Genomic DNA, 27512 nt, shown 5'->3' with positions numbered 1-27512 from the left:
TTCTGTTTATTTTTAGCACTTGTCCTTGATATGTAATTGCATTTCAATTCTAAAGAGAAGTTAGAGGCAGTGGCGCCTTTCAAAGCTTCGTGTACTAGCTACTGAGCAGTCCTCCTGTGTGGGAAAGAGCAGCCTCTTCTCACCTAGTACCTACTTGCAAACACACGCTTTGCTGTGTATCAGTCCTGGACCCTCCAAAGAAGCAACATGACATTTACTTTAGAACTGTACAAAACGAAGCCACTGCCATGATTATGGACTCATCATGGGCGTCTCACTATCGACACATATGCTAACCTTTTAAGGAAGTAATCATGCCTATGTGATACACATCGAACTGCCACATAGTTTTTCTCTACTTGTTTCGAGGCCATCTTTTTTGTGTAAATTCAGTTTTGAAGTGCCAGTAAACAGTAGGATCTAAACGTGTTTATATTTTAGGCAGTTTATTTCTCTAAGCCCTTCCTTAGCAGAGAGTTTTCATAGAATCTCAGGGTTGGTTGAGGCTCAGGTCACTTCTGACTTCCTCATACAGAGCACCATTTTCTCATTCAGACAGAGATGTTCTATAATCAACAAAAGAAAAATGCAAACAAAATATAACGAGAGACATTGAAATTAAGAACCATCCAACAACAGCCAGAGGGGAAGGTGGAGGGGACAGTGGGGAGAAGGGTTTTCAGGAACTACTATAAAGGACATTGGGACAAAATCAAGGGGGGGGGGGGTGGAAGCATGGGAGGGAGGTGGGTTAGGTTGGGTTGTGGTGGGCTGGGGGGGGGAGAAAACGCAGACAACTGTAATTGAACAACAGTAAAGTAATTGAACAGAGATGTTCTATTCACTGTTGACTTCATGGGCACCAAGGAAACGAAAGGGGAGTAGGAATGCAAAAGCCTACACACAAAAAACAAAAGAGGAGAAGCAAACATGTGTCCACTGTTAGCCCCTTATATCCTTTTACTTGCCCCCACTTTCCAGAGGAGAACACTGAAGCCTAAAGAATTTTAGTTTCCTGACCAAAGTCTGAAACTAGGAATTGAAACTGGTCTTTGTGAAAGACTATGTTTACTATATCACACTTTGTTTTTCCCTGTGAAGACGTGACTTGTTTTCTACTTGCAGCATAAAATCTAGAAAAATGTTTGTACCTCTTCTAGCCTACAAAGAGCCCCAAATCACAGATTCTTTTCTATATGGATCCTCCACTAAAAGTTCATTGATGACAGCTTCTAAGTCAGTGGGAGTCTTTCAACAACCTCTGTATCGCTCTCTCATTTCCTGCAGAAAGTCAATTATTTCAAAAGTATGACAGCAACTTTTTTGGTTCCGAAACATTTTGCACAGGCCCACTCCAGAGACATGCGGAGGCAACAAGATGTAGTTGCCATCCAAACAACCCGTTTCTTGTCCCCTCAAGCCTCCCCCACCGCCCCCCCCCATGCACTTTTAATGTGCGTCACAGTACTTCTAAAACGTTCCCAGTGGAACGTCCTTCTACTGGTGGAAGCCTGTAAATGCATTTTCTCCAGGGGGCCTGGAGGTGTAAATGTAAGTTCCATATCGTTTTGAAATCTCATGTATAACTTAAAAATCCATTCAAATTTTGCATTCTATTGTGTTCTATATTCATGTTTGTTTGAGTGCTTTTGATTTTGTTTTAATATGGACCTGACAGGCTTTTAATTCAACGGAAATTTCAGCAAGGTGTGTCCTTTTATCTATGACACTCTACGTAGTGTTTAGTACACTTGTCCGTAAACTTTGTGACTCATGCTCAAGAGAATTAGGCAAACCCAAGTCAGTGTCTCTCTGCAGCTGGATCTTGTAGCCTCAAGCACTTCAAAACAACCATCTCAGCGCCCAGTTTAAGAACTCTCCATATGGTAGACCTCTGCAGCCATCCAAACCAAAGGCATCACTGATGGACACTTACTTGGCCTCAGAAATCTGTATCTGCTCTGCTCTCTGCCAATAACACAGAATTTGAGACTGAATGATCCAAATTTTTATTTCTGAAAAATGCCTCTAATATTGATTGTCTCTTAAAACCAAATCTCGTGTTAGCAAGTACTCATAGAAACAAACTCTGCTGACAGAGTAGGTGGACAAATTCGAGTGCTCTAAGCATCTTTTATTTTTTTATTTTATTTTCTTTTTCTCACAGAGGGCAAGATACAAACCTGAACTTTTTATGTTTTATAAGTTGCCCCCATGCTTTCTGAATTCATTTGCACATGGGTCCAACAAAGACAACATTAGTACCCTGGTTGCTACTGATCATTGTCATCTCTTGAGACTGTTTATTCAGGCAGAATATAAATGTTTATGGCTAAAATATTTAAAGATCTTTGCACTTCATATTGATTTTAAGGAGCTTGATTGTACCATTTCCCAGTATTATGACATTGTTATTGGATTAATGGTAATGGTTGCAAGCTAAAGTTCTCACTGTGTCTTCTGCCCAAATGTAGGAGGTTGCTTGGATTTGATGATTTTCTAACTTTATGGACAAAGCCAAAGAGGGTTAGGATGGAGGGTGGGAGGTGAGGATGGCTGCAATGAGGGGAAAATGGAGTCAATCATACTTGAACAACAACACAAAAGTTAAAAAAAAATAAAGTATAAGCACTTGCAAAAAAAAAGTATGAAAAATATGCAAAGAGAGATTCTCATAGTTCTTACAATTTAAGCATCTCTTAGGGGTATGCTCTGAACGGTCATTTTGCTACCTTTCATCATTCCTTTACGGTATGATTTTTACATACTATATGAATTATCACTTCAGACAAAGATTACAAGAAAATTTTGTAATAAAGAAGAGCTCAAAGCTGGAACTCTGGTGCTGAAGCTGTAGTAAAAGAGCAGTAAGTTGTATACGTATTTAAGAGTATCTTGCTCTCTTCAGTCCAGTAAATGAATAAACACAGAAACAAATATAAACAAATGTGCTTCGTCACCTTGCAGCTGGCAGTGTGGCCCTGGGCCAGCAACATCAGGCTCAGAGGGGAGCTTGTTAGAAATGTGAACTCTGGAGCCTCACCTCAAACGCTCTGGATCAGAATCTGCATTTTCACAAGATTCACGTGCACCCTAAAGTTTGAGAAACCCCTTTGGAATATCATTGAAAAAAGCTGCAAGAATCTAGTGACAGTACATGACTGAGGGAGGGTGAGGACAATAAAAGAAAAACAGACTTATTTTCATTATGTATTCCTTTTAATTTTTCAATTTTGTAGCATATGCATGTAACAGCAAAAATACCTTCTTTTTATTATATTTTATTTGATTATGCTATTACAGTTGTCCCAATTTTCCCGCTTTACTCCCCTCTACGCAACAACCCCTACTCCCTCAGGAAATCTCCCTACCATGATTCATGTCTATGGGTCATGCCTGTAAGTTCTTTGGCTACTCCACTTCCTATACTGTACTTTGCATCCCATGGCTATTCTGTAACTACCCATATGTACTTCCTAATCCCCTCCCATAGCCCCACAACCCCCTCCTTTCTGGCAACCATCAAAAATGTTCTCCAGATCCATGATTCTGTCTCTGTTCTTCTCGTTTGCTTAGTTTGTTTTTTAGATTCAATTGTTGATAGATATGTATTTATTGCCACTTTATTGTTCATAGTTTTCATTTTCTTTTTCTTAAATAAGTCCCTTTAACACTTCCTATAATAATGGTTTGGTGTTGATGAACTCCTTTAGTTTTTTTCTTGTCTGGGAAGCTCTGTATTTGCCTTCCAGTTCAAAATGATGTCTTTCCTGGGTAAAGCAATCTAGTTTGTAGGTCCCTGCTTTTCATGACTTTGAATATTTCTTGCCAATCCCTTCAAGCCTGCAAAGTTTCATTTGAGAAATTAGCTGACAGTCTTATGAGAATTTCCCTGTAGGTAACTAATTGCTTCTCTCTTGTTGCTTTTAAGATTCTCCCTATATCTGTAACCTTTGACATTTAATTATGATGTCTTGGCATGGGCCTTCTTTGCATCCATCTTGTTTGGGAATCTCTGTGCTTCCTGGATTTGCATGCCTATATCTTCTTAGTTTATTTAATTATCCGTTAGAATGACTAAATAAAAATAATGATTAAAAATAAAGAAGAATCATGATAAAGTAAAATAACTAGGTAAACAAAAATTTAAAATTCCAATAATAAAAATTTGTTAATACAGATATGTTTTAAGCAAATTTAGTACACAGTTTATCATAATTTGGTATTAGCAAAATCATCAGTAAGGTTTGCAAATTCCACTTTTTCAACTATATGAGCTTCAATGTTGAGTTGTACTAACTCTTTTCACATGCATTATCATTTAGAGTTCAATAAAAATGAGTTTTAATTTTGATCAAAGATGATTGTTAACTATGACAGGGCTACAGTGCTCATAAAAGGTAAAATGAAAGAATGAAATTCAGAAAATCTAAAGCTAATAAAATGTGTCTGGTTTTTTATCCACAATTAATTCTTTATGAACACATTTGAGATAATATTAAAATGTGCTCCAGTTTTCTCTGGTTCTCGTGTTAAAGAATCAGTCTTTTAGACAAAATGGTCTTTCACGTCACCTGTTTACTTCTTTAAAAATTAGGACTGCTATTATCTGCCCTCTGCTACTGAGATGCACATGCCAAATGGCAGTGGTTTGTTTTCACTGATGTAGTCACGACCCCTAGAACAGCGCCTGGCACACAATAGGTGCTCAACAAATTTGTTACAAAATGAGTGGAATAAACGTGCAACCCATGAGTTTTTGTTAAAGTGCTAAAGCAGACCAAAGGAGGGCATTTTTTTTAGCTGAATCTATTATTTAGCAAGGATCACTTGTAACTAACACTTCCCTCAACAGCCCACCTCATTTCTATAGTTTTCACCCTGAAATGCTAGTTTTTAAAAAATTCTCACTCAAGAACATGCTTATTGATTTTAGAGAGAGCATAAGGGAGGGAGAGAGAGAAGGAGAGAAACATCAATGTGAGAGAGAAACATCAATTGGTTGCCTTTCATACGTGCACTGGAGGGACTGAACCGAAATCTAGGCCTGTGACCTGACGGGGAATCAAAATCACAACTTTTCTGTGTAGGGAATGACGCTCCCACCCACTGAGCCACACCAGCCAGGGCCTGACGTGCTACTTTTAGTAAAATTCTTGGTAAGCCAAAATAGGAAATTTTGCTTTCTATTAGAAAACTGACTAAGCAAAAACAGAGAGCTAAATAATGGTAAACAAAGCCTTTTTTCCAAAACAGAAAATGAAAAAATGATGAGGCACTAGTACTCAGTAAAGAAAACTACTTTGTGCATATAAATTAAGCATTTGGGGTCCATTTAGAGTCTTTGGTGTCATTAAGGGGCTACTTTGTGCTGCATTTTAACTACTACCCTAGTGTAGGTGAGCTAGCATCTTCCTAAAAGTGTTGAGAAAAAAGAAACTAGGTATGATGTAAATATCTCTGCATTTATTTTTTATTATTGCTGCATCTTTATAATTATGATTCCTGCTTCTTGCTACCCCTCCTCCCCCAAATCAAATATGAACCATAGTTAGAGCTTCCTGGGAAGGTCAACCTTTTTCTCTGCTTTTGCAGAGAACAGGAGAGGAGAAAGCTCAGTGTTTGTTATACTTTCCCCCGTTTCAATACTCAGAACAGGATGATACAAAAATTCCAACTCCACCCAACCTGGAGGAAGGATAAAATAGAGAGAGAGTTAGGTGGCAAGTGACAGACTCCTTGGCAATCATAGGGCCTGGGTTTTTCTGGCACAATTCTCTTTTAGTGAAATTTTATTTTCTTAAATGAACGTGCACTACCAAATATGTGGCTAATAGTGATTTAAATTTTGTACCTTTGCAAAAATTTTCTTAGGAGTTCATGAAAAGACAAAGGAAGATTACATGATTATATTTTTGTTCTAAAAAATGTGGTTATTTGTTTTAGCATCTTTGGCCCTGTTGAAAGATAGATTGAATGGAACTGAGCAAATGAAGCCAGCCATACTTTGTGAATACCCAGATTCCCCAAATATTTAATTTAACTTGTCCCCTGGTTCTCTTCCAGCACAACCTAGAGTTTGCTTGCAATTATGTTTAATTCAATGAGTATTTCCTTTTAATTTCAAAGAGACTGGAACAGGCTCTTGACTTTAAACATACATAAAAATGGAAATAAGTGATTAATTCAGCCATATTTTAGCCATTATATATGCGCGTGTGTGTGTGTGTATTTACATGTAGACCCTTTTTACACTGGAATTTTTAAGACAACAAATACAAATTAGTATGTCCACTGCCCCAGCGTGGACTGACCTTTCTCCCTCTGTTCAAGCTTTGTTTATATTCAGTGGAAACTAATGCAATTCAAAGGTTTTTCATAATTTGGTAGCATTTTCCTGAAGCTCATCTGTCCACTGCATAGTTTTCTCTGCTTCACAGTATTCATGTTAGCTTAAACAGGAAAGATGAGTGGTTTTACAAGAGATAATTGTAAGTTAAGTCACAGGAAGCACAAGAGTAAACTAATTTGATAGTTATAGATATTCCATGGATGTAATGTTAGTGTATTTATTCTGGAGTCTTTATAATAATGCAGAGAGAGTACAAAACTTTAATTAAGGTGATAGCTGCAAAAGGCAGGTCACTGGAAATTTGTGAGAGAGGCAGAAGCAACAGGAAGACAACAGTAATTGAGAAATAAACCAGTACAGGCGAATGCTGACTCTGCATTAGGAAACTGAAATGAGTAGGAAGGAGGCAGCCAAAGGAATTAGACAGGCAGAAATAAAGCAGATAATAGCCAGTGTTTACTGGGCAGCTGTGATATTCCAGACACTCAGGTCAGCATTTTGCATTCTGAATTTTTCGTTCATTGCAACAGCATCTTACGGCCTCATTATGGATGAAGGGACTTTGGCTCAAAAAGGGACAATGCTACACAGCAAGTAAAATATCCTGAGAGCCATAATATTCCTGATGTCGCTGCATAACAGCAGTGACAAGATAGGATCTGAATAGGGGTTCCGAGTTGCCAAGTCCAATGGTTCTCAAGTGTAGTCCTGATCACCGTGCTCATTAGAATCTCCTCAGTGCTTATTAAAGGTGCAGTTTCTCAGGTGCCACCTCAGGTCTGTTAAATTTGAATCCCCAAGGTATGGGAGCCTAGGATCTTCATTTAAAACAAAATCAGTAGGTGATACGTGCTAAGCCAAAAAAAAAAAGAGATATCTGCCCTTGTGGAAGGGGGTTCAGATTACATACCGCAGGCCCAACTTGGGAAGATACATCTTCTTCGTAGGTAAGTATATATTCAATTTCTAAAATTTGGGAGGATTCCATTCTAAATAATAACTTTTTTGATTTTATGGTTTCCTGTAATTCTTAAAAAGACCTTCAAAAATTAGCTTTGTTCATGGAATGATAGCTCAAAGTTTAGGGAGAATTATAAAGGTCAATATATAACCCAATGTCTAATCTATAATCCTTCGATCTCCATGATATTGTATTTGTGGTTGTATGAATATCCTAGTAATGGAGACCTTAGTCTTCCATGAATCAGTGAAATTAATACTGTGAAGGTTGCTAACCTACCCCACATATGGATTTAACACCTGTTCTTGGTCTCATTACTATGAATAATCTTTGCCCAGAAAAAAAATCAAGTCTCTCACTCTCCCATTTTAAATTCTTTAAAGGCTTTCCATTGCAATTGGCATAAGACTCGAGTGCCCTCTACCATGGCCTGTAATATCCTGCCAAAGATTTCACTTACTCCCTGCCTGGATTTGGGCATTTAAGAATGTCCTCAGCTCATTCAAGCCTCAGGGGTTTTGGCCATGTGGTTCCTTCTTCCTGCGTTTCACCTTTCAGGTCTCAGATTAAATGTCTACTTTTCTGAGAATCTTCCCCTGATCATTTTAGCTAAGCAAGTGACCCCCATTATTCTGTCATTATAGCCTTTTTTTCCACTTAAGAACGAGTATTAGAATTTTTAATGATATTCAACATGTTAGTTTTGTATGATTTGTTAATCACTCATTCCCAAGCCCATTATACACAAAACTATAAGCACACATTAAGCTGTAAACTCCCTAAGGAAATGATCCATTGTTGCATATCCCATCATCAAGCACATTATGTTGTTGTGTATTTTTTCTTAATTAAATATTATCACACACACACACATTTTTCTTAAGTAAATGATATTGGTACATTTGAGTTATGCTGGCCTGACATCACCATGGCAGCTACCTAACCTTCAACATAGAAAACTGTCTTTTTAGGAAAAACTCATTTCTAGTGATGATTAGATTTTAGGTTGAGCACCTTTGACCTAAATCATGAGAGGTATAAACATGAAATGTAACATATCTAGTAGACATCTTATACTTTGGGTGAACACTGATCTACATACCAGGTATCTTAGAATGGGGTTCTGGTTCTGTTAGTAACAAGCTGTGTGATCATGCCCACATCACCTTCCTTCTCTGGCCCTTACTTGTCCTATGTATAGGTAAGGAAGTTGAATATATAATCTCCTAGATCCTTTTGAGCTCAGACATATGATAATTCCATGAATTATGGATACAAAGGCATGTGTAAAGAGTGACTAGAACTTAATGTCTGTGATGAATGATATAAAGACACTGCACATAGCCTTATGAATAAAAGAAAGAAGGGAGGAAGAAAGGAAGAAAAGAAGAAAGGGAAAAAATGAAGACAGGAAGAGAAAGGAAGAAAGAAAGCAGGGTGAAGAGAAAGAATAAAAGGTAGACAAAAGGAAAAGAGCTTGAGTATTATAATTCAGTAGAAGGAATACCTTAAAACAATATGAAATTATTTCAAACTCTAATATTCTGCAGTTTTAAAGAAAGGGTTTGCATGAGATATTACAGTATACACTTAGGGTCATTGCCAGCTTCTGCCATTTTTACCTTTGAGAAGAGGGCAAGCTATCTAGCTTCTGTAAATTTTAGTGTCTTCCTCTGGTAAAACAGGAGGTGATTATTCTTTTACATAACATATCTAACCTAATTCCTAGAACATGAAGACATTGTTCAGTAAATCGTAACTATATTATTTCCATAATTATTCTTTTAAAATGAACTCTTTGTGACTCTATATTCAAATCACTTAAAAACCGCACAAAGACTTTTTGGTTCAGGAAATTACTATATATTTACTTTGCCAATAGTCTCAACATGGAAAAGTCACATTTTTACCTAAGCAATAGAGATACTGGATTTACACTGATTTGAAAAAATAAAGGTTCATAGAATACACACACAGACACACACTCCCTGGATCTGCATTAGCCCTTGATCCTGTTCTGGGTCCCACAATGGTCCAGGAACTCCAATCTATCAGAGCTGGTACACTCATTGAACAGATTTCTCAGTCTTGCTATTTGCATTTGTTCCAGGCTCAGTATATAAAGTACAGGATCTTCACCACCTGCATTTATATGACCCTAATTATAATATTTACCAAGATTTGCTTCTGTACAGATTCATGGAAATCACTGAACTCAAGGAATGCACTGCTTTCCAGTGCAGGTGCCTACTGCAGGTGCCTACACCCTCTAATACTCAGGTGTATGTATGGTTCTTGTGCTAAAGTCAAGGGCAAGGTTTTGTAAGCTGTCGTTGCTTTTGGAGAGAATCATGAGGGTTGTCACATACAATTAAGGAGGTCATGTCCTGAGTAAGTGTGCCCAGCAGAAGCTGTGTGTGGACTGAAATCCATACTGTACTCAGCTCATCAAGCCATAGCCCTGGTACTTGGCCATGTCCAGTGAAAGACAGATGTCTTTATCTGATTCCCAAAGTCTTGGGCAGTTCTGAAAACAATGGCCTGACTGAGTAATACTTGATGACTTTTGCATTACTCAACAACAATAGAAATATCTACAGATGCTTTCTGTGACCTTCCGTCAAATGTCTATTCCCAGGTGAATAATTATTTTAGAAACAAGGTAAATAACAAAAGTCTGTATTGCTCTTTGCTCTATTTACATATATTGTTTAACTTGACCATGAAAGATAGATTTACATCCCATAATCTTGTACCATTCTATAGTACAGATAAAAATATTGAAATATAGATTAAGTGACTTCCAGAGAAACTACAATTAATCAAACTAAAATAATAAAGCCAAGTTCAACTGGAATTTAGAACTGGTTTTTAAAATGATTGCATTAAAATATTTTTAGCAAATATATGTAAGGCACTTAGGATATTGAGAACTATTTTATAACAGAAAGATATGAGTAACTTCTATATTTAAAATTTACTTCTTTATCTTTTTTGTCTTGTCTTAGATACTTCCATTTAGTCATGTTCCATATGAACACCTATTAATGGAAAATGTGCCATTCTAAGCCTGCAATTTGGGAAAAGATAAAAGACAAGTATATTAGAATTTTTAAGTTCATTTGAGCAAAATCAGTTTCGATGGGACACTGCCAAACTGGGACTGCTCTGCAGGGCCCAGCCAACAAGTGGTCTGCAGGGCCCAGCCAACAAGTGGTCTGCAGGGCCCAGCCAACAAGGCCCAGCCAACACAGAGAAGGTGGGGGAGCAAAAACGGGAAATTATTTGACCAGCTACCGGTTAAGTCATAGTCAGCTGTTTACAACTGGTTATCCTTAGGTTTCAATTTCTTTTAAAAAATTATTGTATTTTTTTCATTACCTGTTAGTCTCCTTATATCTCCCCTACCCCCCGCAATCAGCACCCTGTTGTCCTTTCCTCTCTCTCTCCCTCTCTCACCACCATACTTCCTCCGTTTCATTCTAACTTCCTATCTTTCTCTCTTTTCTTATAATAAACAGAGCAGTAAAGCTCAGAAGCATGCCTGTCAATGTTTCTCAAAGTTCCTTCAAATATCTTAAGTTTTAATAGAAAATAAAATAACCTTTCTGATTGGGATGTAAGAACTCAAAGTCACTCCATACAAACAGCTAAACCATATCTGAGCATCATAACGTACCAAAGCACTGTACTTTTTTTTCCTTGCAAAATATTTATCCAGCAATTAATCCAGTCATTCCATTTTTTCTAGGTATATTCTAAAAAAAAACACAATGCTGGTGATTCTTCTGCTAGAATATTTCTATTTAGTTAAAAAAAAACCATTACTTACTATGGTATCTTAATATTGGCACCCACTCAAGTGTGCTGACAGTAACAATATCAAATCAAAGGTGTTCTCAACAGCGTCAAGAGTTACCAGGGCCAGGCACAGAGAGGGCAGCCCTTGAAGACACCGGCCTGGCTTGCACATAGAGACAGAATAGAAAAGCATGCAGTGTAAGGATCACAGACCAGAAGTATTTGAAATCAGAACATAAGAGAAATGGCCGAGAAGTGCTGATCAGGGAAGTATTTAGGTTGAACCAAAGAAAATCGCCATTTTGCAGGTCAAATATTGGCCGTACATTAAAGTAGTTTGTTGCTCAGACATACTGGGTTTGGCATCAGCTACTCTTTGATACAGTCAAGAACTATTTTTAAGAGACCTGTAGGTACTGAAACACATATGACCCAGGCCAATCAATATTTGGAGGCATTCCTTTCATATCATACGTCTCAAATGCTTCCTGCAATTCCAACACTAACAGGGGAGACTCACCTTTTACCTAGGGCTGCCATCCACAGCATTGGATTCACAAAGGATCCTGGCCAAAGGGGTAGCAGGGGGCTGATGACCAACCTTGCACCTCAGGGTGCTACTTTGTCCACCCGAAGAAGTCTTTTACTGATTGGTCTGCCTGACAAATGTGCCGCTTTCCTAATTTTTACAAAAGCACCCAATAAGTTACTGCAGATCATTTCTAAATTCTATGGGAGCCCAAAGAATTGAAGCCTAAGATGAACTGGGTATGGGAGGGGAATGGTGAGCTAAGCCTTCCTAATATAGGCAAATGGAAACTCTCCTCTGTTAGATGGGTCTCTTGGTTTTACTACAGATCAAAAACTTTCTGCATAAAATGTCCCTCTGCTAATTGTTGAAGCATTTTCAACTCCAGATTCTGAGTAAAAGATATGGTTGGGAAAATAAAACCAAGAGTCAGATTATCTTCTTGGCAACCAAACTGAGATGATGTATTCCAATTACATTAGGATATTTGCAAGCTTATTGATTGAAGTTATAGATCTGTAAGGTGTGTTTTGTTTACCCATCATGCAGAAGGCTTCTATTTGACAACGTATTTTCTTTCAAAAAAAGGAAAAGAAACACTGTATCACTAATTCTTCTCCACTGTTTTCTTGCTAAAAAAATTCCAACTAAGACACAGCAACAAGCATCTCTAGTGGGTAATTCAAAGATTTTAAAAGCAAGTCAGCATAATGAACTCTGACTTGAGCTAGGTGTCAGGTATTCTCCTTTGGTTTCAGGTCTCAACTCATTGCAATTAATTTGATGTATTGATTTATATTTCAGGCTGAGATGTATTTACTTGGTAAGAGCACTGTGCAAGACGTTTCTAAGCGAAAGGGAATGTTTGCAAAGTGAGATGAGATCCTCTGATGAAATAAAAGCTGAGACTGAATAGCATTCGCAGAATCAGACCCCTACACACTCATTACTTCAAGGCTCAGTCCCCCAAATTAGAGCTGATAGTGATTCAGCATTGCATTGTTGGACACTTTCATTCTGTAAAAGAATACCTTGGGGTAGAGAGGAAACCAAGCAACAGATCTGCTCTTGTAGATTGGCCCATTAAGATAGGGCTATTTAAACTCGAGCCAAATTACAAAGAACCATTATAAAGATATCTAAACTACCAACAGTTCTAGAGAAAAGATGTCATGTCTCTTTTTTGATATATAAATGTACTATCACTTTAAATGTTGTCTATTCTGGTCACATTTGTAATAAAGTACTAAATAAAATGTAAAATCATAATTCTGTTACATAAAGACTTTTTTCACCTTTCTTACTTGTTCAAAAGAAGTTATGGATTGTCTGCAATCTACTAAGCATTATGCATAATAAGAGGAATGTGTTGAATAAAACCCAGTCCCTGCTCTCAATTGTGTTTCCTAATGGGGAACAGGGGTGAAATAAAAAAGAAAATGCAACACATTTTGATCAATGTTATCACAGAAGTACGTATGTACTTCTGAGATCTGATCAAATTTTTTTAAAATTACATCTCTTATTTCCAATTAAAGTAAGTTTTCTTCTTGATAGTATATGTGTATCTCTAGCATCATGTTACTGATTGCAGAGTAGCTCATGCTTTGGGTATTCTATATAGTTTGTTAACATTTTTCTTATGCTTGTATGCTCAGATTATTTAAATGGACATCTTTCACATTTGTTCTAAGGCAAATTCCTAGAAGTTAAAAGTTGTATTTCAAAGAGTAAGAACATTTCTAAAACTCCTGGCACAAATTGCAAAGATGCTTTCCAAAGAACAAAACGATTGTGCCAAATTACAAGCCCACCAGGAATTGAGCCTTTTAAAAGATACATATGCAAGTACACACTCATCTCATAAATTTTCATGCTGTCCTTGATTTCTCCAAAGTTTGAAAGTGGTCTTAGTGTAAGTACAAACAATCGTTTTGTTCTTGGGCACAGTGCATACACATTTGGGTTACATAAACACTTTTCGCTAATTGGTTTTATCTGATTGTAAAAGATATGTATTTCAAAATTATAACATTTTAAATCAAAAGGCACAATTTTGATATAATGTAACCAGTTACCTATTTTACATATTGGCTGTGACCTTTTATCACAAAAATCTGAAACCAGGATGTTTCAAGTTGGCCTGGTAGTTGACCTCTCTTGTCTCATCATCAAGTTTGGTGTATGTGCCATCGGTTCCAAGTAACACCCGATGGCCCACTGCTTATTTAGTCTTTACTAAACTTCTATGCTTATCCTATGCTACTTGCCAAATTGAGACAACTACCAATCACAAGTAGAAAATTCTCATATACATGAAAAAAGGCATCTTTCCAAATTCTATAAAAACTGGAAAGTAAAATGATCAAAACTCTCAAATTATTAAAACACTTATTTTTGGTCAACATCTCCAACTGTGTGTGTGTGTGTGAGAGAGAGAGAGAGAGAGAGAGAGAGCAGGATTGACCCAGTGGCCACTTCAACTACTTTTCTCCCTTTCAACAGCTAGTAAATCACAGACAGAAGTTAAGAGGCAACTGATGGGCAGGCAACATTTAGAACGAGAATCATTTGGACCCCTGGATGAGTAATTCTACTCCAGTTTACAAGTTGAAATGATAAATGTCTTGAAACTTGTTTTATAAAAAGATACCAGGTTTGGAGTTGAGAGATCTGGTTTGGCTTTGCACGTATTAGCTGCATGACCTGCAGCTGTTACTTTACCTCTGCGCTCTGATACCCTTGTGCACGAAATGGTGTTGTAGGAGTAATGCAGTTACACCCAATATAGTACATGGCACACAGTAGGTGTCTCAAATATCAATCTTTGTCATAGCTGGCTAATTCATTTAGCTTCTCTCATAGGCCTTATGAGCCAAAACACTAAGTGTTTGGCTTTATTAATCATTTCCAGCTAATGGTCTGCTTTTTATCTATTTTGAAAAATAACCTGATGAATACAAATGAGCTAAATACATTGGTGATGCAGTTACATGAATGAAACTCCATTTTATTTGTCAATTGTGATGAATTTTTCTTTTTTTTTAAATATTTTATTCATTTATCTTTAGAGGGGAAGGGAAGGAGAGAGGAAGAGAAACATCAATGTATGGTTGCTTCTTGTGCATCCCCGGCTGGGAACTGGCCCCTGCCGGGAACTGACCTGCAACCCAAGAATGTGCCCTGACTGGGAATCGAACCGTGATTGTCTGGTTCACAGGCCCGTGCTCAATCCACTGAGCTACACCAGCCAGGGCTTGTGATGAATTTTTCTAATGAGTCATAGAACGAACAATGGTGTGAGTAGAACATTTATTATATTTTTCCATTCATCTAATATTGACTCTATTTCATGGCTTCATTGAGCTGCTCCTAAGATTTCACATCTGTACCACTGTCACCCCAAAAATCCCGGATGATTATTTTCATTTAAAATCTCTCACATAATACAAAATAATCTAGAAAGTCTAATATAAGCTTAACATAATACAGTGGGGAAAGTATAGCCCAAGAAGTAAGCTTTTAGAGTAGAGATAAGCACATTTTTTTAAATGCCCACAACAAATCATTTTAGGCTTTGAAGGCAATCTGGCCCCCATAATAGATACTCAACTCTGCTGTACCACAAAAGAAGCCAGAGAACATACATGTGCAAGTATTACCACGAAATATTCTTCTTTTTATCCTTTTCAACCATTTCTACCACATGCTGTTCAAAACCAGGAGGAGAGCCAAGCAAGGCCTGCAGGCGACAGTTCCCAGACCCTGCTGCAGAGTCAGACTGTCTGCACTCAGATCCTGGCTTGTCCCTCTGTGACTGTGTCATCCTGAGCAAATGAGTCTCCTCTCACCACACAGGGGTCTAAGTTGGACCTCATTCATGTGATTTTTATTTGATCTGAGCTGAACAAGGAATACATGAAACACAGGGCATTATGCATGAGGGCCACCCCTAATGGAAGGCTACCTCTTCCCACTGAGCATCTTGATTTCCATAGGCAGCACGTGTGGTGGGAACACAAAAGCCTCCAACCAGGCAGACTTGCACCCAGACCTGTACAAAAGCACTAGTTCCGTACTGTGTAGCGACTCACGGAGTTAGAACACGGGGCCTGCAAGGCTACCTACACTTCAGGGTTGCTGCGACAGCCTGGAGGGTCAGCACCTACTGAATGTATCTCAGAATCAGCAGGATCTTCACAGGTTTTCATTGTTATTGTTTTCTGCTAAACTCTTTTCTTTAATCTTTATAAGATATAGGTAGTTGATAAGTCTTATATTCCTGCACCACTTATAATATGCATGTGCCTCTGTGTATGTGTATATCTCCTGTGAAACTCTGTACTGAGAACAATGTACTCATGTTATAACCCAGGGTGATTATTGTGAGTTCTTAAGTTCCCATACACATATGTTGGCTCCTAATCTAGACAATGGGCCACCTCGGGAAGCAAGAGTTTCCAATATGATAAAAGTCTCATGTATTATCACCATACTTCCCACCTATCACCACTTCTCCATGGTATCAGAAGAGAATAAAATGTTCTCTTCTGGCTCATTAGGGATTCATCGTTAAGACTATGGAGAATAGCAATCTTGCCTGGGATGGGAAGAAATGAATGAAAGAAGGGTTAAAGACACGAGAGGCTAAAGAAGGCAGCACAGAGGTAGGAAGATGATTTCAAGACTAGGGGGAAAACCAGACTGAGGCACCCAAAGAGTGATGTTGGCTCTAAAAGGGAACAATGATCCTCTAATGCCTGCATTAAGTAACAAGTTCAAGGCAGTGGTTTGAAGGGGCCACTGGATCTATTCAGACAAAAGGAGCCTGGTGAAGAATCCAGATGAAAACTTGGGAGTATCGCTCCAAAAATAGACCCTATCTCTTGTGGTGTAGTGTAAAGGGTCAGGGATGAGAGAAAGGGATATTATGGATCTCCAGAAGCATATACAAACCAGAGCTCCTGTCTGCTGGTGTTGTTTACTGTTACTGAAAATCTTTTGGGAACATTTTAATCTGAACACTGCTTTTGCAGAGCAAGGCAGAACTCCAGGTGACATATTCAGACTATAGCCTGGTAGTCTCATGTGAATGGCACCTGCTAGAGCTCTGCAGAGCACAGCCCGCCTAGCCTGAGCATCAGCAAGTTGACAGCTGCTTTTCTTGCAGAATGAACTCTCCCGTGTGTGTGTGTGTGTGTGTGTGTGTGTGTGTATGTGTGTGTGTCTGAGAGAGAGAGAGTTGCTGCAACAGAAACCTTAATGCTAAATAAAGCATGATGCCTCCAAACTAGTGCAACTCAGCCTCTTTTTGCCAAGGCCTTGCCAAGACAGGGTTATATAGCATACACTTTCTTTTGAGGGCCTTGTTTTCTAGAAACTACCATGCATGTTCTTATAACATTTGAAGCAAAAACATCTCTGGGTATTTCAGCTCCTACTGACCAAAACTGCCACATATGAAGGGCAAGTTATTCTAGTGAACATACATACCACATCCAGGAATTAGGAAGAAAGCTCTCATTTTTATAGAAGCCCTTATGGGAAAAATAGATATTAAAAAACATGATGCCCTGGCTGGTGTGGTTCAGTGGGCCAAGTGCTGGCCCACAGACTAAAAGGTTGCAGGTTTCATTCTGTCAGGGCACATGCCTGGCTTGTAGGCCAGGTCCCCAGTTGGGGATGTGGAAGATGCGACCTATCAGTGTATCTCTCCTGCACAGAAACATTTCCCAATGTTTCTCTCTCTCTTTGTCTTCCTCCCTTTCCTGCTGTCTACTAAATAAATGAATAAAATCTAGAAAAAAAAAGAAAAGAAAACAATGACAACTAAGCCAATCTACTACATATTCAAGAAGCAGTAACTGCTGAAGGCTTTGACCTTAAATAACCTAGCATGATGTGATAAAAAAACTTCTTGGGCTGTGATTCAGCAGATGGGTATTTGGTCCCATTATGCTCCTGATATTCATGTGACCTCTGGTAAGTTACTTATCCCCTCTGTGCCTCAATTTCCTTGTCTGTAAAAACAACAGACTGGACTTTAGGGACCATTCTTGTTCCCACATTCTGTATCTCTGTTATGTCTCTCCAAATCTTCCATCATATTAGGATTTGATTTCTGGGACTACATGTTCTTACTACATCCTCGTCTCCACCTTTATCGTAGTCTATTCCTGAAACCACATCAATGGACTATTCGGATCCCCTTTTCCCCCTACTCTTCATCACAGTTACCTCTGTTTTTCTTCCCTCATCATCAGCTAAACTTTATTTTACTCTATTCTATCATTTTCCAAAACTGTTCTGGGTTTGAGCTCTGTATATCTTTCACTGCTCTAAGCTATAGGTCCCTTGATGTCAGAGGCTGGGCCTTAAATACAGCTGCATTCATTAGGACTGTACCCAGTAACACCTTGCCCAAGATACAAGGTGAGGCAAAATTAGGTTTACGGTGGTTTATATGGAAAATAGCACAATAATGAATAAATAATAAGAGAAGAATAAACTGTTTTGCATACCCACAACTGCAAACCTACTTTTGCTCCACCCTGCATATCTGTGAGACTGACTGGTGGTTAATTTTGGTAAAACAACAAAAGGTCTGGTTGTACTTTAATCAATTATATATTTTGTTGGAAAGAACTGGAACAAAGTGAGCCCTAATGAAAATCCATTCTTCTCACCCTTGTGGGAATAAGCGGCATTGAAAAGGAGGAATAATTAAGTGACATTTCAGATAATTATAAACACTAGATTTGTCTTTAAAAATGGACTAGCTAGAATTCATAATTTTCAAAGCAATCACAGTTCAGGTAAAGAAAATAAACATTGTACTAATATTTCAAAGGCTCTACAGCACATTTTAATTAGTTATGTTGTCAACTTCCTCAAAAATCTAATGGCTAGAATAAAGTTAAATATTTTCTAAGTTGAAACATATAATGTACTCACCATTGAAATACATCAGAATTTACTTTCATTCCACGTCTAAGAAAAATTGATTTCCTGTTTGAATTAGGCTACTTTATTTCCGGGGTGAAAAAAAGCTTTATTTGAAATCACTATGTGAATACCCACTCCAAGCCAATTAATCTTAACAGAAATCTTGGCTGTGTATTTTAAGGTATGCACACATATTCCTGTAGGGCAGCACAAATCAACAAAAAAGTGTCAATATAGATCTTAATTTGCCTTTATTATTTCCTCTGTTCTTTACCAAATGAGATCTATATAATTTCAAATAATTTCCTCGACATCTCCCCCATCCCTGACTTTGCATATCTTTTTATCACAGAAAAGATATTAAAGATTAAAATATTTGAGATGAAATAAGAAAGTGAAATAACAGCACAACCTTTAAAATAGCAGAAATTTTTTTTTTTCATTTTCCCAAATAGAATAGATGGGCAAGTAAATGGTAAAGCCCTTGTAGAACTGGGTCAGAAGTTAGAGGTTTCAATGTCTCGAGTGGTTAAGTAAGACTCGTGGTTAAGTAAGCCTCGGGAGCAAAGGTGGAGAGTCATAAACATGTCTTCCTCTAGCAATGTGAGTTTGTCTCGAGGGGCCAAGCCAAACCCTTGCCGTTGGCAGTATACACTTTGACCTCAAATGAGAAGTACAGTGTAGTCCAAAGAAGCACATTTAACTTACCCAAATATACAAGGTCAGCATTAACATACAGATAAGTCAATAAATAAGCAGATAATTTAAAAGAAAAGAAACAGGAGTAAGCATTTAAATCATGCAGGTAACTTAAGTATTCAGTTGGAATGGCTTCAAGGTAAGTTTTTTGTTTGTTGGTTTAAATCATATTTAAAGGCAACTATTTCATCAGAGGCTCAAGAATCAATTCACTTTTCCATGCTGGGAAAAATATGTCTATTCATAACAGACATCATGTCAGTCTGCAATAAACTTACTTCACTGGGGACGGTGGTGGGTAATTTTGCCCCAATGCAAATTTAATCTTATGTAGAGACCTTAGCATAGAATTGTGGAATAATATGTGACTGTTCTAATGTCTTATGTTTTGGATTGTTGATCTCAAGCTAGAATTATCCTCTCCAGTTACTCTTGCCCATGTGCCGGCCAATAATTTAGTGGAATCCTGAGGGCTCCAGGGCTATCTGCATCTCCCACAGCATCTGTTACACCTAGAGTAATTACTAATTATTCTAATTACTTTTCTTCTTTATGGACCTGACCCATTTAATACGTTGATAGAGAGACCACAGAATATTTGTACCAGATCTGGAAACAGAGCTGGGGATGTGGTTTCAACCCTTTGCTTTATGACATGAAACTGAGACCCAGAGAAGTTCAGGGATGTGGTCAAGGTCAACACCTTGCATGGGGGAGAGCACACTGAGGCCACTTGGGAAATCTCTGGGGACAGGAAAGGCAGGTTCCTCTTTATCAGAAAGGCTTGATGTGGAAGCTTTCTTTTTGTTTTCCATATGGGCTACATCCTAAAAAGTATCCTGGAACAAAATGGATGCTAACGATCTTGCAAATTTTATCTGTTGTCAAAGAGGACGTTTCAAAGATTTCAAAGCTGTACAACTGGCTTATCCTTGAGCTGGAAAGTTCTTCTGCGCCACTTCATTTTATCAAAGCTGACTATCACTACCTTTCTTGGAGTATCGTTTATTTACAGGGTAAGCTGGTATTATTTGTCACCCCACAGGCTGTGTTACAAGGCATTACTGAGGTTTTCTGAAATCTTTATTGCAGTCATGTTGACAATTGGAAATGGCAAACAAAATTATCCCTGGTACACAAATACACATGCTCTGACTTACTCTAACTTGTCAGTTCCAGTTCCAGCAGAAATGATTAAATGTTTCGCAGTCATCTTTTCTCCCAGAAAATTTGAGGATTTGGCTCTACATAGCCACATATTTTAACTAAAGTATCTATCATATACAATATATAGAATAAAGGCACTCAACAAAAGTGTCACTTAGAAATTCTGTCATGGTATCTGCAAATAATTAGAAAAAAGCATTTTCTCGTGTAGAAGTATAAAAAATTACACTGTAGTCATCTACATTTTCCATGTAGATGACATAACTCCAGCTGGAAGGCAGATAGACAAGAACCCTGAGGAATTTGTTGAAGCTTCGAGGGTGTGAAACGCAAGTTACCTGACTCCACTTGTCCTATGTAAATGGAATGCTAGGGTTATTTTTGTCACATGTAAAAACTTGATAAGGATTAATTATTTAATATCTACATATTTTTCAGAAGTTGTAGAAGGCAGTGAAATTGTTAATATTGACTGAAAATGAAATTAAACTTTATTTTTATTTGAAATTTTATGCATTGGACCCCAGAGGGCTTGTCAAAATATAACAAACTAAAGAGAATCGATAAGGCAGAGGCAGGGAAGATCTGGGTTTTAGAAATCTTAAGAATTTTTTTAATAAGGGTAATTTTGTAAGCAAAAATATGTTAGGAGTAAAAATGAAGATTCGCTTAGGCTGAGAATAATCACAAAATGACAAATTGTAAAAAGCTGACAAACATCATAAAACGCAAAAAAATAACATAATGGCTTTTTTAATGGACTGCCTGACATGCCCTTTGTGATACCTTTCACAGGCCAGTTATTGGCTGTGTCTGTTTCAATCCTCCTTTCTCCTCCCCTGTTCACGTAATTCTGTTGCAGGGCATCATGGGAGCTGCTCATCCTGAGAAGACCAAGCCAGGCCCTGCACTGCTGTGTCCTGACACCTGCTGAGTCACAGAGTGGGTGGCCCAACTATCCCTGCAAGCCATTCTTTCCTTCCCCAGGATGATGAGCAACAGCAACACTTGGAAATTACTGCAAATTCAGGAAATACACACATATATTCTGCCCAACCTAAATGAAAGAAGTGCATGGCCAATTCAACTTCCACTTTAACTGGATCCCCAAATTGCCTGCGGCCCAACAAAGGAAAAAAGTGTGGCAGAGGGGAAATTTGAATGGCAAGCACCAGGACAGTGATTGTGGTTAGACTAAATTACTTTAAAAAATCTCACAAACAGAAGTGACTAATGGGACATGCTGTGGTCCCTACCGAGACAAGTGAAAGGTCTTGAATCTTAAACTTCGTTAGCTCCTCATAAATTCTCTTCAGAAAGAAGCCACCCCTACCCAGAAGAGCCACCTCTGCAATCAAACACACCCAGCATTTTCTTCTGGATGGATGCACGTGGACAACACCCATAGGACTGGAGAGAAAAAAAAGACACATTGTTCAGGAAGCACATGACAGGTGGCCACACCAGGAATAAGACGGGTTTATTATCCGTGGATTGAGGGATCAAATGTGCTGCCTCAGTCAACTTCTACCTCTCAATACCCCTGCTGTTTTATGGTCAGTCATGGATAATGTTGCCATCCATGAATGAGCGTGGAGGAAAAAAAAATCAATGACACATTTCCCACATCTATGTGGCCAGGCCTTCCCCTACGCAATCTGATCTGGCTTGGATGTCTTGCTCAGACAGTTCACCTCCCGGGCCTCGGGATGTCGGAAACACCTTTCTATGCTGTCCTCCAAACCACCAATCTTTTCTCTGACAGAAAAATGGCTTAAAGTGGTGTTAAGGCATTTATTTTTGAAAGCCATTCATGAGTTAAAGAATAAATAAGTAAAACTAAATCAAAATGGCCAAAGCAAGCTTGGATGCTAATGTAGCCTGTGTGAGACTCTGTACTCTGAGGCTGTACTTCAGGTGGGGCTTAAGAAGCATTTCTCAGGCTTCTGTACTAGCACAGAGACCTGGACCAGCATGGATACTGGACCAGCATCTACATGGGCACCAGAATGGAAAATGACAATGACTAAGACACGCTTGCCCTCATTAAACTCCACCTTCTATGAGGACACAGGCTCATAAAAAATGTACAATATTTACGAGGACATGGAATCATAACAAATAGATAAGTTTAATATAAAATGATGTATTTTAAGACCAAGGAGGACAGAGTAGGTTGACCAGCTCAGTGGTTCTGCTGGGAATGGCTCCTGACATTGGCTGGGAGCCTAGGAGAGGCCTTGATATAATTATTAAGGAAATTGGATGTGACATCTGTGGGCAGTTTAAACCTCATCCACTCTGGTGAGGCCGGAGAGCTGTCTCCCACAGCACTTTGCGGTTGCTTTAGGAGCTTTTTGCTTTTCGATGCTGGTAGGAAAATCACAGCAAGTCATGACACCTGAGTTCTCAACCTGATTATCAGTTTCTTCCAGGAGGCCCAGTGATTGCTTCTCCATGTGCTAAGTGACAGTGGCAATGAGTCAAACGAGGCCTCTGATTACCTCATCATCAGAATTCGGGTTTTATTCTGCATGTGGAAAATGCTCGGAGCTCTCAGAAGGGGAGGATGGCAAGTCCCGCCAGGATGTGTAGTCATCCTGAACGTGACATTTGGCTAATGGTCCCAGGTGGAGGGTCCGATGGGCAGCGATGCCACAGTGCTCAAGAGAACAGTATCCCTGCCTTGCTCCAATATATGAATGGTAGGCATCTCTGCAACTAAGGCACAAAGGAAAGCAGCAAAGCTACATATGTTTTTTGACATGCCTTTGTGCTCATACCCTATTGTTCTGAGTGTCTGAAATACACCAGAGAATGGTGAAACAGATGGAGAGCCCCTCCTCGGGTTTACATTCCAATGTTGGAGTTGTGGGGAGACAAATATGAGACAACAAAACCTGTAAATAAGTAAGCAAGATAATACAACTGACCCAGTACTGTATATTAAAAGGTGGTAAGTACTAGATAGTAAAGAAAAACAACGGACAAGGTAGAACTGAGGGGCATGGGGAAGAGTGGACGTACAATCTTACATAGGAGGGTCAAAGGAAGGAGGCGTTGCTGAGAAGCACACGTTTTAAGACAGACCTGAAGGAGAGCAGTCTGTGAGCCACATGAACCATGGGAGGGTAGGAATGCTCCAGGCAGAGGGAACAGACAATATGAAGGTCTTAAGGCACAAGCACATACAAGTATTCAAGAAACAGCAAAGAGAGGAGTGTGGTGTCCCCAGAGTGAGCAAGGGAAGCATTGTAGTGCTATGGGTTGGGTTATGTTCCCCCCAAATTCACGTACTGAGGCTCTCACAACATGACCTTATAAAAAAAGCCATTGCTGATGTAATGAACGAGGTCATTGAACTGGAGTACAGCAGGCCCCTAGTCCAATAGCATTAGTGTCCTTATTAAAAACAATAAATTTGGACACAGACATGAGCACATACAGGGAGACCATCCTGTGAGGGCTGGAGTGATGCTACTGCAAGGCGAGAAACCCCCAGCAGCCAGGAGATGGGCCTGGAACAGTCCCTCCTTAGAGCCTTCAGAGGGAGCGCAGCCTTGCAGACACCTTGGTCTCAGACTTCTAGCCTTCAGAACTGTGAGACAGTTATTGTTTTCTTAAAGCAGCTCAGTTTGTGGTATTGTGTTATGGCAGCTCTAGGGAACTCATACAATTAGCAATTAGGCCAGAGAGAAAGGACTGGATGATAAGGGGCTTAACGCAAGGACTTTGGATGAAGAGTCATTATAGCTTTTGGAGCAGAGTGATATGATCTGCCCAAAGGCTGAGCTCTGGAGCACTTGACTTGATGAAGTCTCAGAAAAGAGGACGACGTGGCAAAGGAGCTGAGCAGGAGCAGCCAGTGATACAGGAGGGAAACCAGGAGAATGTGCATAAGGAAAGCTCATGGTGTTTTCAAACAAAAATCATGGTCAGATGGTATTGTCAAAGCAACACCAACACTGTAGATGCATCAGGGATAATTACTGAAGAGAGAAGACAGGCAAGTCCATCAACTTCTTCCAAAGCATACATAAGCCAGTGGAAGCTTAAAAAAAATCTAAAGTCCATGCAATTCATTATGGTTAGTGGAGTTTTTAAAATTCTCTTAAAATTGTTAGTTTATTTATGAGAAGAAGAAAAAGAAGATAAATAATAAAATCTTGGTCTCGATGTAGATGTCCTTTGTTTGCATGAAGTAGGATTACTTTGAGTCACTAAGCAGATATTTTAATGTGATTTGGAAGGCCAAAGGTGTCATAATGTTGTTTAGAATCATTCAAGAAACAGACTAACTTATTGGACTCTAGTGTCTCCTAATGCACATGACACAGGTTCTTAACAGGGAGTCCTGCCCTGGCTGGTGAGCACAGACTGAGAACCAAAGGGTCATATGTCCAGTTCCCAGTCAGGACACATGCCTGGGATGTGGGCCAGGTCCCCAGTGAGGGACACGTGAGAGGCAACCACACATTGGTATTTCTCTCCTTCTCTTTCTCTTTCCCTTCCCCTTTCTCTAAAAATAAATAAATAAAAAACTTTAAAAACAGGGAGTCGTTAATACCAATCTGCTGCCTCCCTCCTTCACTAACTCCCCGTAAGGCCTCATGCAAAGGGGAAGTCCCTGGTAAATGCACACTCCTTAACTAATTACAGAGGCTGACTGCATATCAACCCAGAAATTCCACTGTGACAGCCACACAAAAGGATTTAAATAATCACAAGTCCTGTTATTCAAAAGACCCCACAACACAAATGGGCTAGATTGGCCTAGCCTGACACCTAGAAGCGCAGCTCTGAAACCAGGTTGCCTGCATTAGAATCCTGGCTGGGCAGCTTACTACCCATAGGATCTTGAGCAACTGGCTTAATTGCCTTGTGCCACATTGTACATACCTGTGAACTAGGGATGATAATAGGACTGACTTCATGGTGTTGAAATAAAGATTAACATGCCTGAACTCAGTAAAAATTGTACAGGTATTTGTTAAATACATAAACAAACAAGTATGTATTTTTCCTGGAAAAAGATTTTGATGAACACATTTTAAAAAATGGCTTATAAAAGACTTCATACAGGAAGACACACCTTTCAAGCTCTTAAAATATTTCTTTCCAAAAAGCAACACGTGTTTTCATGCCGACTACTCATACCCATGCCGGCATGTTCACCTGCTCACAAAATGGTCCCCCTTTTTTAAAAATTTAGACCTGACAGATGTTATGAACTGTAGAAACATGAGGTGAAATTCCTTAAATCATGTAGCTAAACAAACTAAAAATGACACTTTTGAACAAAAGCAGATGATATCTCTTCAGTCTTAATTCGTGGTGATGATAATTGTACCCAAGCAAAAATATTACCTTTCACAAGAGACTATGCTGAGACTTTATTATGAGGGCTATTATGAGGGCTCATAATAGCATCCTAACAGCCTCTATTCACAGGTGAAGAAATGGTTTCAGAGATGTTAAGTACCTTTTGTACCATCACGCAGCTACCATCCAATGTGGAGGAAAACCTAGGTTTGAGTTCTTCTCAGCTCGTTTTTACTTGCATTAGAGCCCGGCCTTCGGCCTGCTCGACCTGCCCTCTGATCCCTGGATCCTTTCTCAGCCCTCCCAGAGGCCCTAGTGCCCTGCACCTGGCCAGCTGCCATGCTCAGCAATCCCAGGGGCCAAATGGAAAAATCAATCCCGTGATAACTGTTTCCTGGAGAACATCACTTGAACTGCTGGGGAAGCTGCAGAGAATGCGAAAGGGATTCCTAATTTATTTGTGAGTGGGCAACACTTTGTATTTCCTTGAGGAACATACATTTCTGTGCCACCGGGAAAGCAAAGTTATACAAAAAAAGGGCTAAGAGCACAATAATAAAGGTTGATGGGCAAACTCTAACATGCTTTACTGCCGTAGGGAATTATTATAGGATGGTTACCGTTTTGAAGCTGCCAGTGACATTGGCTCATTTTCCTGAAGTTAAAAGCCACTGTGGTCCAAGAAGTGGAGGTCATGGCACCTGCAGATCTACCAGGTAGAGGGGTCAAGGACAACCAGCAGATATTGATTATAATTGGGAATTCCTATTGGGAGCTGCCCTTTCAAGTAAGTGTAGTACCACCAGAATTTCATCCAAAGTCACTTTCAGGAAATCAACACGCTGTATCCCTGTTGTAGATGGAGGCCAGCCTGCCTGGGCTTGTGCTGAAAGTCCTTTCTCCCTTTCCCTGCCTATAATGGAGAAAATCCGCTCTAAGAGCCGACAAGCTAAGGGAAAGGGCAACATCTGATGGGAAAGTGATAATTCAAGTTGTTTGTGAATGACGGGGAGAACCAGAAGGTTCACTAAACACAGACAAACTTTATTAGCAAAACTGCTCATTCAAATGACTGAAGAAACCAAGTTTCTGAACCCATGAACAGTTCATTGCAAGCCTGCCCATTATTTTAAATTTCTATTAGTTTCTCAATTCCCAGTTGGATTTGGCTGCCTTCAAAGGCGCATTTCTATTTGCAGTCTGCTGACACTCTGTAGGGATGGCTAATAATTTCATTTTACTCTGGGACAACTAAAATTGTGACTGGATTAGCTACAGCTGTACTTCCTCCAGCCACAAAGAAAATGTGGCAGGGCTGAAGAGGGCGGAACCACTTCTAAAGTGGAATAGATTGCCTCTCTGAAAAAAGAAGAGCCTGCTAATGAGAGCACCGGTCCTCTTTTAATTTGTGTGTGTGTGCGTGTGTGTGTGTGCATGTGTATTTGAGGATGGGAGAGAAGCTGTGTAGCTGTCAAGCAATTACTACCAAATGGGAAAATAGGAGTCAGAGTCCACCAGGGAGCATTGACTAGGCTGAGAAGCCCCTGAAGGGACCTGCATGTGGTGGTCAGAAAACAAACCACAAAACTAAAATACATGTTGGGTTCATGGGAAAGAGACAATTAAATCCAAGACCCGTTGCCTCGTCTGCTGCATCTTTCACTATGTGTTAGAGCATCTGAAAATGGAATGGGTTGGAACAAGCTGTTCTCGTATGCTGTTAGCCCAATTATCTT

General features: G+C 39.2%; 1 protein-coding gene across 1 annotated transcript in view; it reads right to left on the bottom strand.

Moving 5' to 3' along the window:
* KCNH8 (potassium voltage-gated channel subfamily H member 8) overlaps window positions 1–26117 on the bottom strand; it is a 223862-nt gene extending 197745 nt beyond the window's left edge. The window contains exon 1 of the mRNA XM_037070746.1: window positions 26012–26117. Coding sequence (XP_036926641.1) covers window positions 26012–26117 — 106 coding nt within the window. The remainder of the gene's footprint in view (window positions 1–26011) is intronic.
* Window positions 26118–27512: the final 1395 nt, after the last annotated feature.

This window comes from Sturnira hondurensis, unplaced genomic scaffold (assembly GCF_014824575.4).
Source record: "Sturnira hondurensis isolate 20B ecotype Veracruz unplaced genomic scaffold, ASM1482457v3 Scaffold0019006, whole genome shotgun sequence".
NCBI lineage: Eukaryota > Metazoa > Chordata > Mammalia > Chiroptera > Phyllostomidae > Sturnira > Sturnira hondurensis.
This window is presented reverse-complemented; position numbering and strand designations above follow the sequence as displayed.